The sequence below is a fragment of the Geotrypetes seraphini genome, chromosome 8, assembly GCF_902459505.1.
Source record: "Geotrypetes seraphini chromosome 8, aGeoSer1.1, whole genome shotgun sequence".
Classification (NCBI taxonomy): domain Eukaryota; kingdom Metazoa; phylum Chordata; class Amphibia; order Gymnophiona; family Dermophiidae; genus Geotrypetes; species Geotrypetes seraphini.
Genome location: NC_047091.1, coordinates 69499281 through 69512295, shown reverse-complemented (window position 1 = coordinate 69512295; position 13015 = coordinate 69499281). Strand labels below are relative to the sequence as shown.

Here is a 13015-nt window from a genome sequence, read left to right as displayed (position 1 = left end):
CCTTTGGAAAGATTGGAGAAGGTCAAACACCAATGAAGCGAGTGCAGAAGAGACGATGTCACAGATATGTGCTGTGAAAGACAATCCGTCGCCAGAGACCACTGAGAAGCCAGAGTCTACTGAGGAGTCCGCAGATGGAGTCTTGCCAATGGCGTGACATGAACAGTGGAAGCCATGTGGCCCAGAAGAACCATCATGTGCCTGGTAGAGATGGTTGGAAGTGGAAGCATTGCTGATAGAGACGGATGAGCGCCTGAAGACAATCCGGTGGAAGGAACGCTCTCATGAGATTAGTGTCTAGGATCGCTCCAATGAATTGAAGGCGCTGAGTCGTAATGAGATGAGATTTGGGGAAGTTGACTTCGAATCCCAGAAGTTGAAGGAAAGAAATGGTCTGTGTTGTTGCATGGACTACTTCCTGAGATGAGGGAGCCTTGATTAACCAGTCATCCAGGTAAAGAAAGACCTGAAGGCCGTATGAATGGAGAGATGCGGCCACTACAATCAGGCACTTCGTGAATACTCTGGGAGAAGATGCCAGGCCGAAGGGGAGAACCTTGTATTGGTAACGACAACGATTGATCTAAAACCTGAGGTATTTCCTTGAAGCTGGATGAACAGGTGTGTATGCTTCCTTGAGATCTAGGGAGCATAACCAGTCGTTCTGATCGAGGAGAGGATAAAGAAGCACAAGCGAAAACATCCTGAACTTCTCCTTCACCAAAAATTTGTTGAGGTTTCTGAGATCTAAGATGGGTCTGAGATCTCCGGTCTTCTTGCAAAACAGGAAGTAACAGGAGTAGAACCCCCGACCCCGTTGATCGAGAGGAACTTCCTCAATGGCCTTGAGTCGAAGAAGGGATTGCACCTCTTGGAGAAGATGAGAGGACTGTGCAGGGTTCAAAGCAGACTCTTTTGGAGGACTGTCTGGTGGAAGAGTCTGAAGATTTAGAGAGAGTAACCCTGACGAATGATGTTGAGGACCCAAAGGTTCGAGGTGATGAGCTCCCAACGATCGATGAACAACTGAAGATGACCTCTGATGGGGTGAGGGCAAGGCGTAGAAATGAGAAGACTGGCTATGTCCCTGAGAAACATGTCAAAAAGGCTGTGCAGCTTTAGGTTGTGCAGTCTGCTTGTTCTGCTGCTGCTGCTGCTGTTGCTGCCGTTGTCTACGAGGTTGAGGCTGAGCAGCCTGTAGAAGGCGAGCAGTAAAATGCCTCTGATATGAAGACTGTGGCTTGAAAGGGCGAGCAGGTGGAAGCTTTTTCTTGTTTTTAATCAAGGTGTCTCACCTGGTCTCATGAGCGGATAACTTCTGAATAGTGACATCTAAAGATTCCCCAAAAAGCTCATCGCCCAAACAAGGAGCACTGGCTAAGCGGTCTTGGTGGTTAACATCCAGCTCAGATACTCGAAGCCAAGCTAAGCAGCGCACAGCCACAGCCATTCCAGTAGCACGAGATGTAAGCTCAAAGGTATCATAAATGGAGCAGACCAAAAATTTTCGCAGTTGTAACAAACTGGAAGTGTATTGTTGCAAAAGAGGGACCTTGCGCTCAGGAAGATACTTCTGAAGAGCAGAGACCTGCTGCACCAAATGCTTGAGATAAAATGAGAAATGTAAAGCATAATTGCCAGACCGGTTCGCAAGCATGGCATTTTGATATAAACGCTTGCCAAAGCGGTCCATGGTCTTACCCTCTCTGCCAGGAGGGACAGAAGCATATACACTGACCCATGCAGACGTCTTCAGAGTGGACTCCACCAGGAGGGACTTGTCAAAACCAGGAATAGAAATTACTCTATAGAGGGCGTCAAGTTTGCGAGGAGCACCAGGAACAGTCAAAGGAGTTTCCAGATTTTTATAAAAAGTCTCCCGTAAAATATCACGAAGAGGGAGCTTGAAAAACTCTTTGGGTGGTTAGAAACATAGAAACTGATGGCAGAAAAGGGCCCAGGCCCATCTAGTCTGCCCATACCAATGTCCCACCCCCTAACTCCCACCGTGAAGAGATCCCACGTGCCAATCCCATTTTTTTCTTAAAATCTGACACGCTGCTGGCCTCAATTACCTCCAGTGGAAGACTATTCCAGCGATCAACCACTCTTTTGGTTGATCAAAATCTAATGCATCCAAAAATGCTTTAGATTTTTTTGGAATCAGACTCCAGAGGAATAGAAAGTGTCTCTGACATCTTCCTCAAAAATTTGGAGAAAGAAGTCTGTTATGGTTTAGGAAAAGGCTCTTGGGAGGAGGGATCTTCATCTAAGGCCTCATCATCTGAGACAAGTAGCTCTTCAGAATCTTCCCAAAGATCTGAGTCCCACACCGGTGGGAGACGGTCCCGGGAACCCGGTGTCAAGGACTCAATATGTTTAGTCTTTTGCACAGATTTACCTGATCTGACCGACATTGAGTCAAGAGAGGTATGGGCAGAAGAACGGTGTCGAACCGGCTCCGACATCACCTCTGGACCATGCGACACCGAAAAAACCCTCTGCGGAAGGATGGCAGCAGACACTGGTTCCATAAACATCGGTGTCAGGGCCGGAGTCGAAAGGGTCTGGGTCTGGGTCGACACCACAGAAGTAGAGGTATTCGGTACCACTAGGGTCGCTGCCGACAACACGGGCTCAGACCAGACCGGCACCGGGGAAGCCAGTGGCAGCAAGGCAGGTAGAATAAGCTGCAACTGCTCTTTAAGTTGGACTTGCATTATTCCTGCAATTTTATCGTCCAGAGATTGCACCGGTACCACTTGCTTTTTTGCCGGAACTTTCGGTGCCGCTCTGCGCTCCAGAGATGAGGAGGCCAATGACGAGGCACTCACCTCAATCGGAGCCGAGTGTTTTTTAGGGTGCCTTGAGGTCAGCAGGACTTGGCACACTGCATGAGAGACCTGAGGACCCATAGGAGTAGGGGGAAGGCTTCTTAGCCGGCTTACCTACTGAGTGCGACACCAATGAAGAATCTTGCGGTGTCGAAGGATGTGGCACTGATTTCGGCATGGACGCCGACGTCGGGGACGATGTCAAATCACCCTCCATACCGGCACGAAGAGTAACTGTTACTGAATTTGACGGTTTTTGAGGGTCCTCTTCTGCAGGAATCAGCCCTATGATCTGGACCCAAGCAGTGAAGGCACTAGTGGTGTGGATCTCTGAGGGAAATATGGCGAGCACACCATTGGCAGTTCTTAAAACCCGATTGTGGATGGGACATGAAGGGAAACACGGCCTCAGCAAATTCGAAGGTCGAGGCCTGAATTGTGGCAACAGGCACCGCTGGGCTGGAGCCGCGAAAAAGTAAAAAAGAGATAAGGGTTTTGGGGTTTTTTTTTTTAAACGAACCAAAATGGAAAAGAATGAAATAAAATGAAGAAAAAAATGCTGCGCGAGCGGGAAGGCAGCAAAAAATTGAAACGCGACTTCTTAGCTCCGTGGAAACTAAGAAACTGAGGGACCGTGTGCCTCCGTCGGGCGGGAAGGCACTCATACATGCGCGGTGTGGGCCATTAAGAATTTTCCAAGTTCTTAAAGCATCCGTACCTGGGATCCGTTGGTGATGAAACTCATCAGTGAGAATATGCTGCCTGCTTGTCCTGGGATAAATCTCTAATGTAATGTAATGTAATTATTCTATTGTTCTTTGGTACTCAGTTTTTGGAGATCTATATGGGGACATATTACTCTGATTCTGGAGACTGTTGTTCCACTGTCATATGAAGCGGTAATATGTGGGATGTTGTTATCTCCTACATCTCCAGTAGACAGACATAAAGCACAGTTACTTACCGTAACAGGTGTTATCCAGGGACAACAGGCAGCTATTCTCACATATCGGTGACGTCATCAACGGAGCTCGGATGTGGAAGCTCGCAAGCAGACTTGCTTGAAGAAATTAGAAGTTTCGAGTCGACCGCACCGCGCATGCGAGAGTGCCTTCCCGCCCAGCGTAGGGCGCGTCTCCTCAGTTCAGCAGAGAAGCCAACCAGGGGAAGAGGGTGGGTTGTGAGAATAGATGCCTGCTGTCCCTGGATAACACCTGTTATGGTAAGTAACTGTGCTTTATCCCAGGACAAGCAGGCCGCCTATTTTCACATATAGGTGACCTCCAAGCTAACCAGAAAGGGATGGTGGGAGTGTTGGCAATTTAGGAGAATAAATTTTGTAATACTGTTTGGCCAAACTGTCCAGAGAATATTTCCAGACAATAGTGAGAAGTGAAAGTATGAACTGAGGACCAAGTAGCAGCCTTGCCAATTTCCTCAATAGGAGTGGATCTGAGGAGTACCACAAGGCTCACCACTATCACCCACTCTATTCAACATCTACATATCATCCCTAGGACACTTCCTGAAAAGGCTAAACCTAAACTACTACATATATGCAGATGACATTTCCATTTTAATCCCAGTAAACAGCATAACAAACGAGACCTCAGAATACATTTCTCATATCATTACCGAAATAGAACACTGGACAATAAATTTCAAGCTGAAACTAAACACAGAAAAAACAAAAGTCTTCCTTGCAAGCCCAACAGACAAAATTACCAAAATAACATTACATGTAAAAGTTCGTGACTACCCGATTACTAAAACAATAAAAATATTTTGAGTCACATTAGACACACATTTGACAATGGTTGAACACACGAACATAATAGTAAAAAAGTGTTTCCTGACATTATGGAAGTTAAGGACCATCAAAAAATACTTTGACCCATTATCATTTAGACTACTAGTGCAATCGCTAGTGCTTTCTACACTGGACTACTGCAATATCGTTTATATGGGTATACCCAAAAAAACAGTGAGAAAACACAGCGGTCCGCTTGATATTTGGATTGAAAAAGAGCGACCATGTTAGCCCCTACTACAGACTGCTTCACTAGCTGCCAATGGAGGCATGAATAATATTCAAGTTCTCTTGCATACGTTTCAAGCTGGTTTGGGGACGAGCTCCTATCTACCTGTTACCTCACTTCATACTATACAGCCCTACAAGACAAACCAGAAACTGTAATCTATTTGCATACCCAAGCATTACTGGCTTCAAATACAAAACCTTTCTGGATAGAACTTTTATGTACCAAGCAAACAAACAACACTGGTTAGACAACTACATCAATGGAGCAAGACTGACCTATGACGCCTTTAGAAAAGCCATAAAAATTGCCCTATTCGTCAGAAATATCACCTAAAAAGTATCTACACCAAACACTAAATATGTCCACTCCTACATATAAGTCTGAAACTTCTAACATTTGCTAACAATCTGTATATTATATTTCGCTGCCTTTTAAGATTCTGTATGCTGTATATATTGTATTTCACTGCCTTTTTAAGATTCTGTATGCTGTAATTCTCTGACTTCTGCATATTGTAACTCGCTGACTGTCCAGCTCTCTTCAATGTGAACCACCTAGAAGTCTCACGACTATGGTGGTATAGAAGAATATAGAAGAAGAAGAAGAAGAAAGAAGAAAGCTACTGAAGCTGCCATTGCTCTGACTTTATGGGCTGTGACTCTACTATGTAGGGGTAATCCAGCCTGGGCATAGCAGAATGAGATACAAGCAGCCATCCAGTTGGAGACGGTACGCTTAGAGATCGGATGTCCCAACTTGTTTGGATCGAAGGAGACAAAAAGTTGAGGAGCAGTTCTGTGTGGTTTGGTGCGTTCCAAATAGAAGGCCAAAGCACATTTGCAGTCCAGAGTATGAAGAGCTGATTCTCTAGGATGAGAATGAGGCTTTGGAAAGAACACTGGAAGAACAATGGATTGATTGAGTACGAAGGACCACCTTGTCATGATGGAACACAGTGAAAGGTGGATCAGCTACTAAAGCTTGCAGCTCACTGACTCTTCGAGCAGAAGTGAGGGCAATGAGAAACACCACTTTCCAAGTGAGATACTTCAGATGAGCCGTATCTATTGGTTCAAATGGAGGCTTCATCAATTGAGCAAGAACAACATTGAGGTCCCAAACCACAGGAGGCGGTTTGAGAGGAGGTTTGACATTGAAAAGTCCTTTCATGAATCTGGAAACCACCGGATGAGCAGAGAGGGATTTCTCTTCAATAGGCTGATGGAAAGCTGCAATTGCACTGAGATGGACTCGGATCGATGTAGACTTGAGGCCAAAAGTAGATAAGTGCAAAAGGTAATCCAAAATAGAAGATACAGAGGAATGTTGAGGCTCCTTATAATGAGAAAAACACCACGTAGAAAATCTAGTCCATTTTTGGTGGTAGCATTGTCTAGTGGTAGGTTTCCTAGAAGCCTCTAAAATGTCTCTGACAAGTTGAGAAAACTGAAAAGGAGTTATGTTGAGAGGTACCAAGCTGTCAGGTGTAGAGACTTCAGGTTGGGATGAAGCAGAGATCCCTGACTCTGTGTAAGCAGAGAAGGAAAAACTGGTAGAAGGTATGGTTCCCTGCTGCTGAGTTGAAGTAGAAGGGAATACCAAGGTTGTTTTGGCCACCAAGGAACAATAAGAATCATGGTGGCACGATCGTTCTTCAACTAGACCAGAGTCTTGAGAATGAGAGGGAATGGAGGGAATGCATACAGGAAGAGATTCGTCCATTACAGAAGAAAAGCATCTGCCTCGAGGCGATGAGGAGAATATATCCTGGAGCAGAACTGAGGCAGTTTGTGGTTGTGGGGAGCTGCAAAGAGGTCTATCTGAGGCGTTCCCCACTATGAAAAAATGTGATGAAGAGGCGAGGAATGGAGTGTCCATTCGTGAGGTTGCAGAAGACGACTCAAGTTGCCTGCCAAGCAATTCTTCGCCCCTTGAATGTAGACAGCTTTGAGGAAGGTGTTGTGGCAGATTGCCCAGTCCCAAACCTTCAGAGCTTCTTGACAAAGGGAGGCAGATCCCGTCCCTCCCTGTTTGTTGATATAATATATGGCGACTTGGTTATCCGTCCGAATGAGGACTACTTGGTCGTGAAGATGTTGAAAAACGTTGAGAGCCTTGATGATTGCTCTGAGTTCCAACAGATTGATGTGACATTGACGATCCATACTGGTCCAGTGGCCTTGTGTACGGAGACCATTGAGATGAGCGCCCCAAGTGTAGGTCGAAGAATCTGTCATGAGAACCTTCTGATGGGGGGGTGTTTGAAAAAGCAAGCCTCTGGAGAGATTGGAAGAGAGCATCCACCAACAGAGAGACTGATTCAATGAAGGAGTGACTGTTATGTGTCGAGAAAGTGGATCGCAAACCTGCGTCCATTGAGATGCCAGAGACCACTGAGGAATTCTGAGGTGAAGTCTGGCAAAAGAAGTCACATGTACTGTGGAGGCCATGTGACCTAGGAGTACCATCATGTGTCTCACTGAGATGGAAGAGCGGGAAGACACTGTATGACAGAGTTGAAGAAGAGCTTCCAGACGTTGTTGAGGAAAGAATGCTCTGAGTTGGATAGTGTCCAGAACAGCTCCTATGAATTGTAGATTCTGTGAGGACTGAAGTTGGGATTTGGGAAAATTGATTTCGAATCCCAAACTCTTTAAGAACCAGGTAGACCGTTGGGTCGCTACAATAACCCCTTGATAAGTTGAATCTTTGAGCTAGTCGTCGAGGTATGGAAATACCTGAAGACCATGGTTCCGTAGAGCTGCTGCTACCACTATCAGGCACTTGGTGAACACTCTGGGAGATGAAGCCAGGCCGAAGGGCAGCACTCTATACTGATAATGCAGATTCTCCACCTGAAATCTGAGATATTGACAGGAGGCCAGATGAATGGGAATATGAGTGTAGGCCTCCTTGAGATCCAGAGAGCATAACCAGTCATTCTGCTCGAGAAGGGGATAAAGGGATGCCAGGGACAACATTTGAAATTTTTTTTGACCAAAAATTTGTTGAGAGCCCTGAGATCCAAAATGGGCCGCAGAACGCCCATTTTCTTCGGAACAAGGAAGTAACAGGAGTAAAACCTGTTCCAAAGGAACTGGTTCGATGGCATGGAGATGAAGTAGAGCTTGAGCTTCCTGAAGAAGAAGGTTGGTCTGGGATGGACTGGAAGGATACTCTTTTGGAGAAAGCTCTGGTGGAACCTGAGTTAAATGAAGAGAATATCCTTCCCTGATGATAGTGAGCACCCAGAGGTCGGATGTAATTGTCATCCATCGGTGGTAAAAATGATGGAGACGACCTCCTATAGGGTGAAGAAAGGACAGAGACAATATAGTGGAGGTTATGCTCTGTTTTAAACAGTCAAAAAGGCTGTGTAGCCTTAGGTGCAGCAGAAGGTTGAGGTTTTTGTTGCTTCTGATTCTGCTGCTTCTTAGGAGGAGAGCAATTGTAAGGAGCTGCTCTCGGAGCAAAACGCCTCTGGTAAATTGAGAGTAGGGCGTGCAGGTTTAGCAGGAGCTGGCTTTGGCTTAGGTCTGACAATAGAAGCGAAGGATTTTTCATGTTCAGACAATTTCTTGGTGGCTGCCTCAATAGATTCATCGAAGAGATCATTGCCTGCACAAGGAATATTAGCCAAGCGGTCCTGAAGGTTAGGATCCATGTCAATGGTACGAAGCCAAGCGAGGCGGCACATTGCTACAGAACAAGCGGCTGCCCTGGCAGACAACTCGAAGGCATCATAAGAAGACTGGAGGAGATGTAATCTGAGTTGTGATAGAGATTAGAGAAGTTATGACTTCTTGAAATTAAAAGTGTTTTTGAGTTTTCCAAATAACTCAAAATTTAGGTAAAAGAGTAATGAGGAACTCAAAATAAGTAATAAGATGAAAATTATAATTAAGGACTTTAGAGGACATCATAGAATTTTGATATATGCGACGTCCGAATTTGTCCATAGTTTTCCCTTCTCTTCCAGGAGGAACAGTGGCATAAACCTTGGAAGGATAGGACCTCTTTAATGATGACTCCACAAGCAGGGATTGGTGAGATAACTGTGAGTTGTCAAATCCTTTGCAATGGAGAGTTTTATATCTAGAGTCCAATTTGCCTGGAACAGCCGGAATAGTATAAGGAGTCTCCAGGCATCTGGCAAAAGTCTGAGACAAAAGCTTATGAAGAGGAAGCTTAAGTGACTCTGCCGGAGGTTGAGGAAGATGCATGACTTCGAGATACCAGCATCTAATTGAAGATCCAAGTCAACAGCCATCTGACGAAGGAGAGATGAAAAAGATAGCTGATCCGCCAATGCTTTGCCTCGAGAAGGACTCGAGGTCGTCGAGGCAGCCTGGGTCGAAGATGAAGCTTTGGCAGGAAAAAAGGCATCAAAAGAATATGGAGACTTGGACAAAGCAATCGAAACCACTGAATCCTTGAGGTGTGGAAGTGGAGATCTCGATCAAGGAGTCGGCAGTCTAGTAGAAGTAGGAGTAGATCGAGGCTTAGTTGAAGAAGGACGTTCTTTAGAAGAACTATGCCTGGAAGTATGCCTCGATGAGGCCTCGATTGTCGGTGAGAACGGTGCTTGGAAGCAGATCTTGAAGATCGAGGAGACTTTGCCTCGGAGACAGAAGCAGCCGATGCTACCAAGGAATGGATAGGACTGGAGGCTGTGGATCGAAGCTCCAGAGGCTTGGTAGAGGAACCTCGATGCACTCCCAAAGACTCTGCTCCTTGTATAGAGTTTGAGGATTCCTGCCGAGGCACTTGCAAAGATTCTGCTCCTTGCTTCACGTGCAAAGATGCTAGACCACACACTCGCAGAGACTCTGCTTTGCAAAGAGTGTGCAAGCTCAGACTGAGGCAAAGGAAGAGGCTCGACCTCGCGGGAGTCTGCAGAATGCCCAGGCTGGATGAGAGGAAGAAGCTTCAGTCCCATATTAATAAGGAACTGAATGAATTGCTTCTCCAACATGGTCTGAAAAGAAGCCGGCAAGGATGGATCCGCATCTGAAACTGGACCACCTGCTTTAGCTGGAGGTTCCACAGAGGCAATGGAAATGTGCTTCGACTTGGAAGTCTTAGGCACCTTAAGCACCACCGCTGGAACTTTCTGCTGAGCTATCTGACCTGAGGATACAGGGGAAGATACTGCAGGAGTCGTCGAGCAGAGAGCCGCTGCAAACAAAAGTCTGATGAGGCTCGAGGTCGAAGTAGAAGAAGCAGGAGGAATCTCGGTCGAAGGTGAGGTCGAGGCCGCCTTCGAATTTGAGGGAGCGGAAGAAGAATCCATCCCGAAGAGATTCTCCACCAAAATGCGACGATGTTTAAGGGCTTGAGGTTGAAGAGTAGCACAGCGCTCGCACGACTTCGGTTGATGGTCAGGCTCAAGGCACTTGAGGCACCAACGGTGTGGGTCCGTGAGGAAAATCGCACGCTGGCACTGGCTACATTTCTTGAAGCCCGTTGCTGGCCGGGACATAGGAGGAAAATAGCCACCGCAAAATTGAAGCCCCTGGGCTGCGGGCCCAGCAACCACACAGAAGAAATTAAATTTTTTTTTTTTAATAAAGAAAGAAAAACAGTGATTCGTGAAGAAAAAAACACAAACCGAAGTGTAGAGAAGGCATGAAGTAACAAAGTTAAACGCAGAGAGTAAAAGACGGACTTCTCGGCACCGCGGAAAACTGAGAACTGAGGAGACGCGCCCTACGCTGGGTGGGAAGGCACTCGCGCATGCGCGGTCGACTCAAAACTTCTAATTTCTTCAAGCAAGTCTGCTTGCGAGCTTCTGGCATCCGGGCTCCGTTGATGACGTCACCCATATGTGAGAACAGGCTGCCTGCTTGTCCTGGGATAAAAACAGGTTATTGGGTATAATGACTGAAGTAGCCATCCAAATGATTACAAAAAATTGGAAGAATTGTGACTGATTAAATTTTACTTTTTGGTGGAATTTGTTATGCTTGTGTTATAGATATGAGAACATGGATTCTGAGCTAGGGGGAAACAAATGGTTTAAACTGACGTGGGGTCCATTGACTAATTTTATTGCTTCTAATTTTATTGATTGGTTTATCTCTTTACTTCTGGTTATAATTTGCACATCCAGGGGAGGGGGGAGGGAGGGAGAAGGATAGTGTACAGGGACTGATTGATTAATGATTTGTAAATACTATTGTATGGTTATCTTGAATACATTGAAATCAGGGGGGAGGGGTGAAAATTATTCTGATGTATTTTATTGATGGATGTATGAATTCTTGAATGCACTGTTTTTAGACTGAAAATGAATAAAGATATATATACATATGTTTTTCTTTATACAGAAATGTCTTTGGTACTGAAAAATTAAGGTCACATATAGGAAAAATACTGAAGAAAGGGCAAGTCATAGGTAAAGTGCGGGCATAGTGGTTAGAGCTATAGCTTTAGCACCCTGTGGTTATGGGTTCAAACTATGTGCTGCTTCCTGTGACTCTGGGCAAATCACTTCATCCTCCACTGCCCCAGGTACATTAAATAGACTGTGAGCCTGCTGGAACAGATAGGGAAGATGCTTGAGTACCTGATTTGTAACCTTTTCTGAGCTCCTTTGGGAGGACAGGCTAAAAAATTGAATGAATGAAACCAAAATTACTTCAAGACTAAAATGTCATGATATTTGCCATCCAGACGTTTCTGCGCACTGGACTCAAAATTAAAGTAGTTTCGACTTACAGATATAGCATACAGATTAGATTATTGATATATTATTGGGATATGCTGGTACTTACTGTGAGATGTTGCCATATTTGATTTTAAACTTGTACACATGTGTCCCTGCGTGGAGAAACCTAGTTTCAGGTAGCGGGTAAGTGAAAGGCTTTAACGGCATCTCTCTGTGGAGGGCTAATCTAGGAAAAAAATAACCATGATAAAATAAAACACAGAGAAACAGAGAGGAGGAATGAACATCCCTTATTTCCTCACAGGAACAGTTGATGTGATAATGTGTTGGATTTAGGGATACCAAATGACAGTTCTAATCCAGGCTTTACCTTGTTTACACACATGGAAATTATGGAAATGCAATTTTCTTCTGAGTAGTAAGTGGAAAAATCACTTGTCCAAGAAATAATTAAGAGGGCAGTTTTTATAATCAGCATGTGATTGCAGGCCCATCAGCAAATTATCAAAAATTCCACTACAAAGTTTCCCTTTGAAAATGTGTGGATTGTTGGCAAAGCACCAGATGATAAATTTGGTGAAATAACTCTATATGGAACCAAGTGGATTTACATTCCAAGAGACTCTCTGCAGCTCTTCCTCTCCTGTTCCTTGAAAATACTATCCAGTGCCACAGAGACAAGAATGAAGGGCTGCAATGGTGGCAGTCATAGAAAGTGCTCTTCTTTGTCCAAGCTGGCCTCTGAATTCTGTGCTGGCTACTGGCAGGATGAAGGAGCCAGCCACCGTTCAGCATCCGAGTCATTCCACATCAAGTGGAACAATTTTGAAAATCATCCATGCTCAACCTCCTGCAAATTTAATAAAATTTTGTGTGGACATTCATGAGAGTCTCAAACAAAATCATGCAAAGTTTTTTGGCTGTATCTCTGTTGGTTCGAGACTTACAGGCAGCTGAATGGAGGTCACCTTCAGAGTGCCATGGTCCGATAACACAAAACATCCACTTTGTCCAGGCGCTGCAGCCCAACCAAACCTGACAGGGGACTGAAATTTTTTTGGATTAGTACAACCAGTGGTACTAAGGGCCTGTTTTACAAAGCCGCACTATTGACTGCAGCGCGGTAATGGCCCCGAAGCCCACAGAGATTTAAAGGGCTTCGGAGCTGTTGCTGCGCAGCTTTGTAAAGAACATAAGAACATAAGAAGTGCCTCTGCTAGGTCAGACCAGAGGTCCATCGTGACCAGCAGTCCGCTCGCGCGGCAGCCCATCAGGTCTAGGACCTGCGTAGTAGTCTTCTATCTGTACCCCTCTATCACTTCAATCTTTTTTTTTTATCCTACCTTATCGATATCCTTCTAACTGTACCCTTCTTCATCCTATATCTTCCTTATCCATATCCTTCAATAACTTCTTTTTTCAAGAATTTATCCAATTTCTCTTTGAAACCCTGTAAAGTACTCTGTCCT

General features: G+C 45.1%; 1 protein-coding gene across 1 annotated transcript in view; it reads right to left on the bottom strand.

The window, feature by feature from the left end:
• The window catches only part of MAJIN (membrane anchored junction protein), a 44044-nt gene extending 32291 nt beyond the window's left edge, over positions 1-11753 (bottom strand). Inside the window, exon 1 of the mRNA XM_033955940.1 lies at positions 11653-11753. Coding sequence (XP_033811831.1) covers positions 11653-11753 — 101 coding nt within the window. The remainder of the gene's footprint in view (positions 1-11652) is intronic.
• Between the last annotated feature and the right edge of the window lie 1262 nt (positions 11754-13015).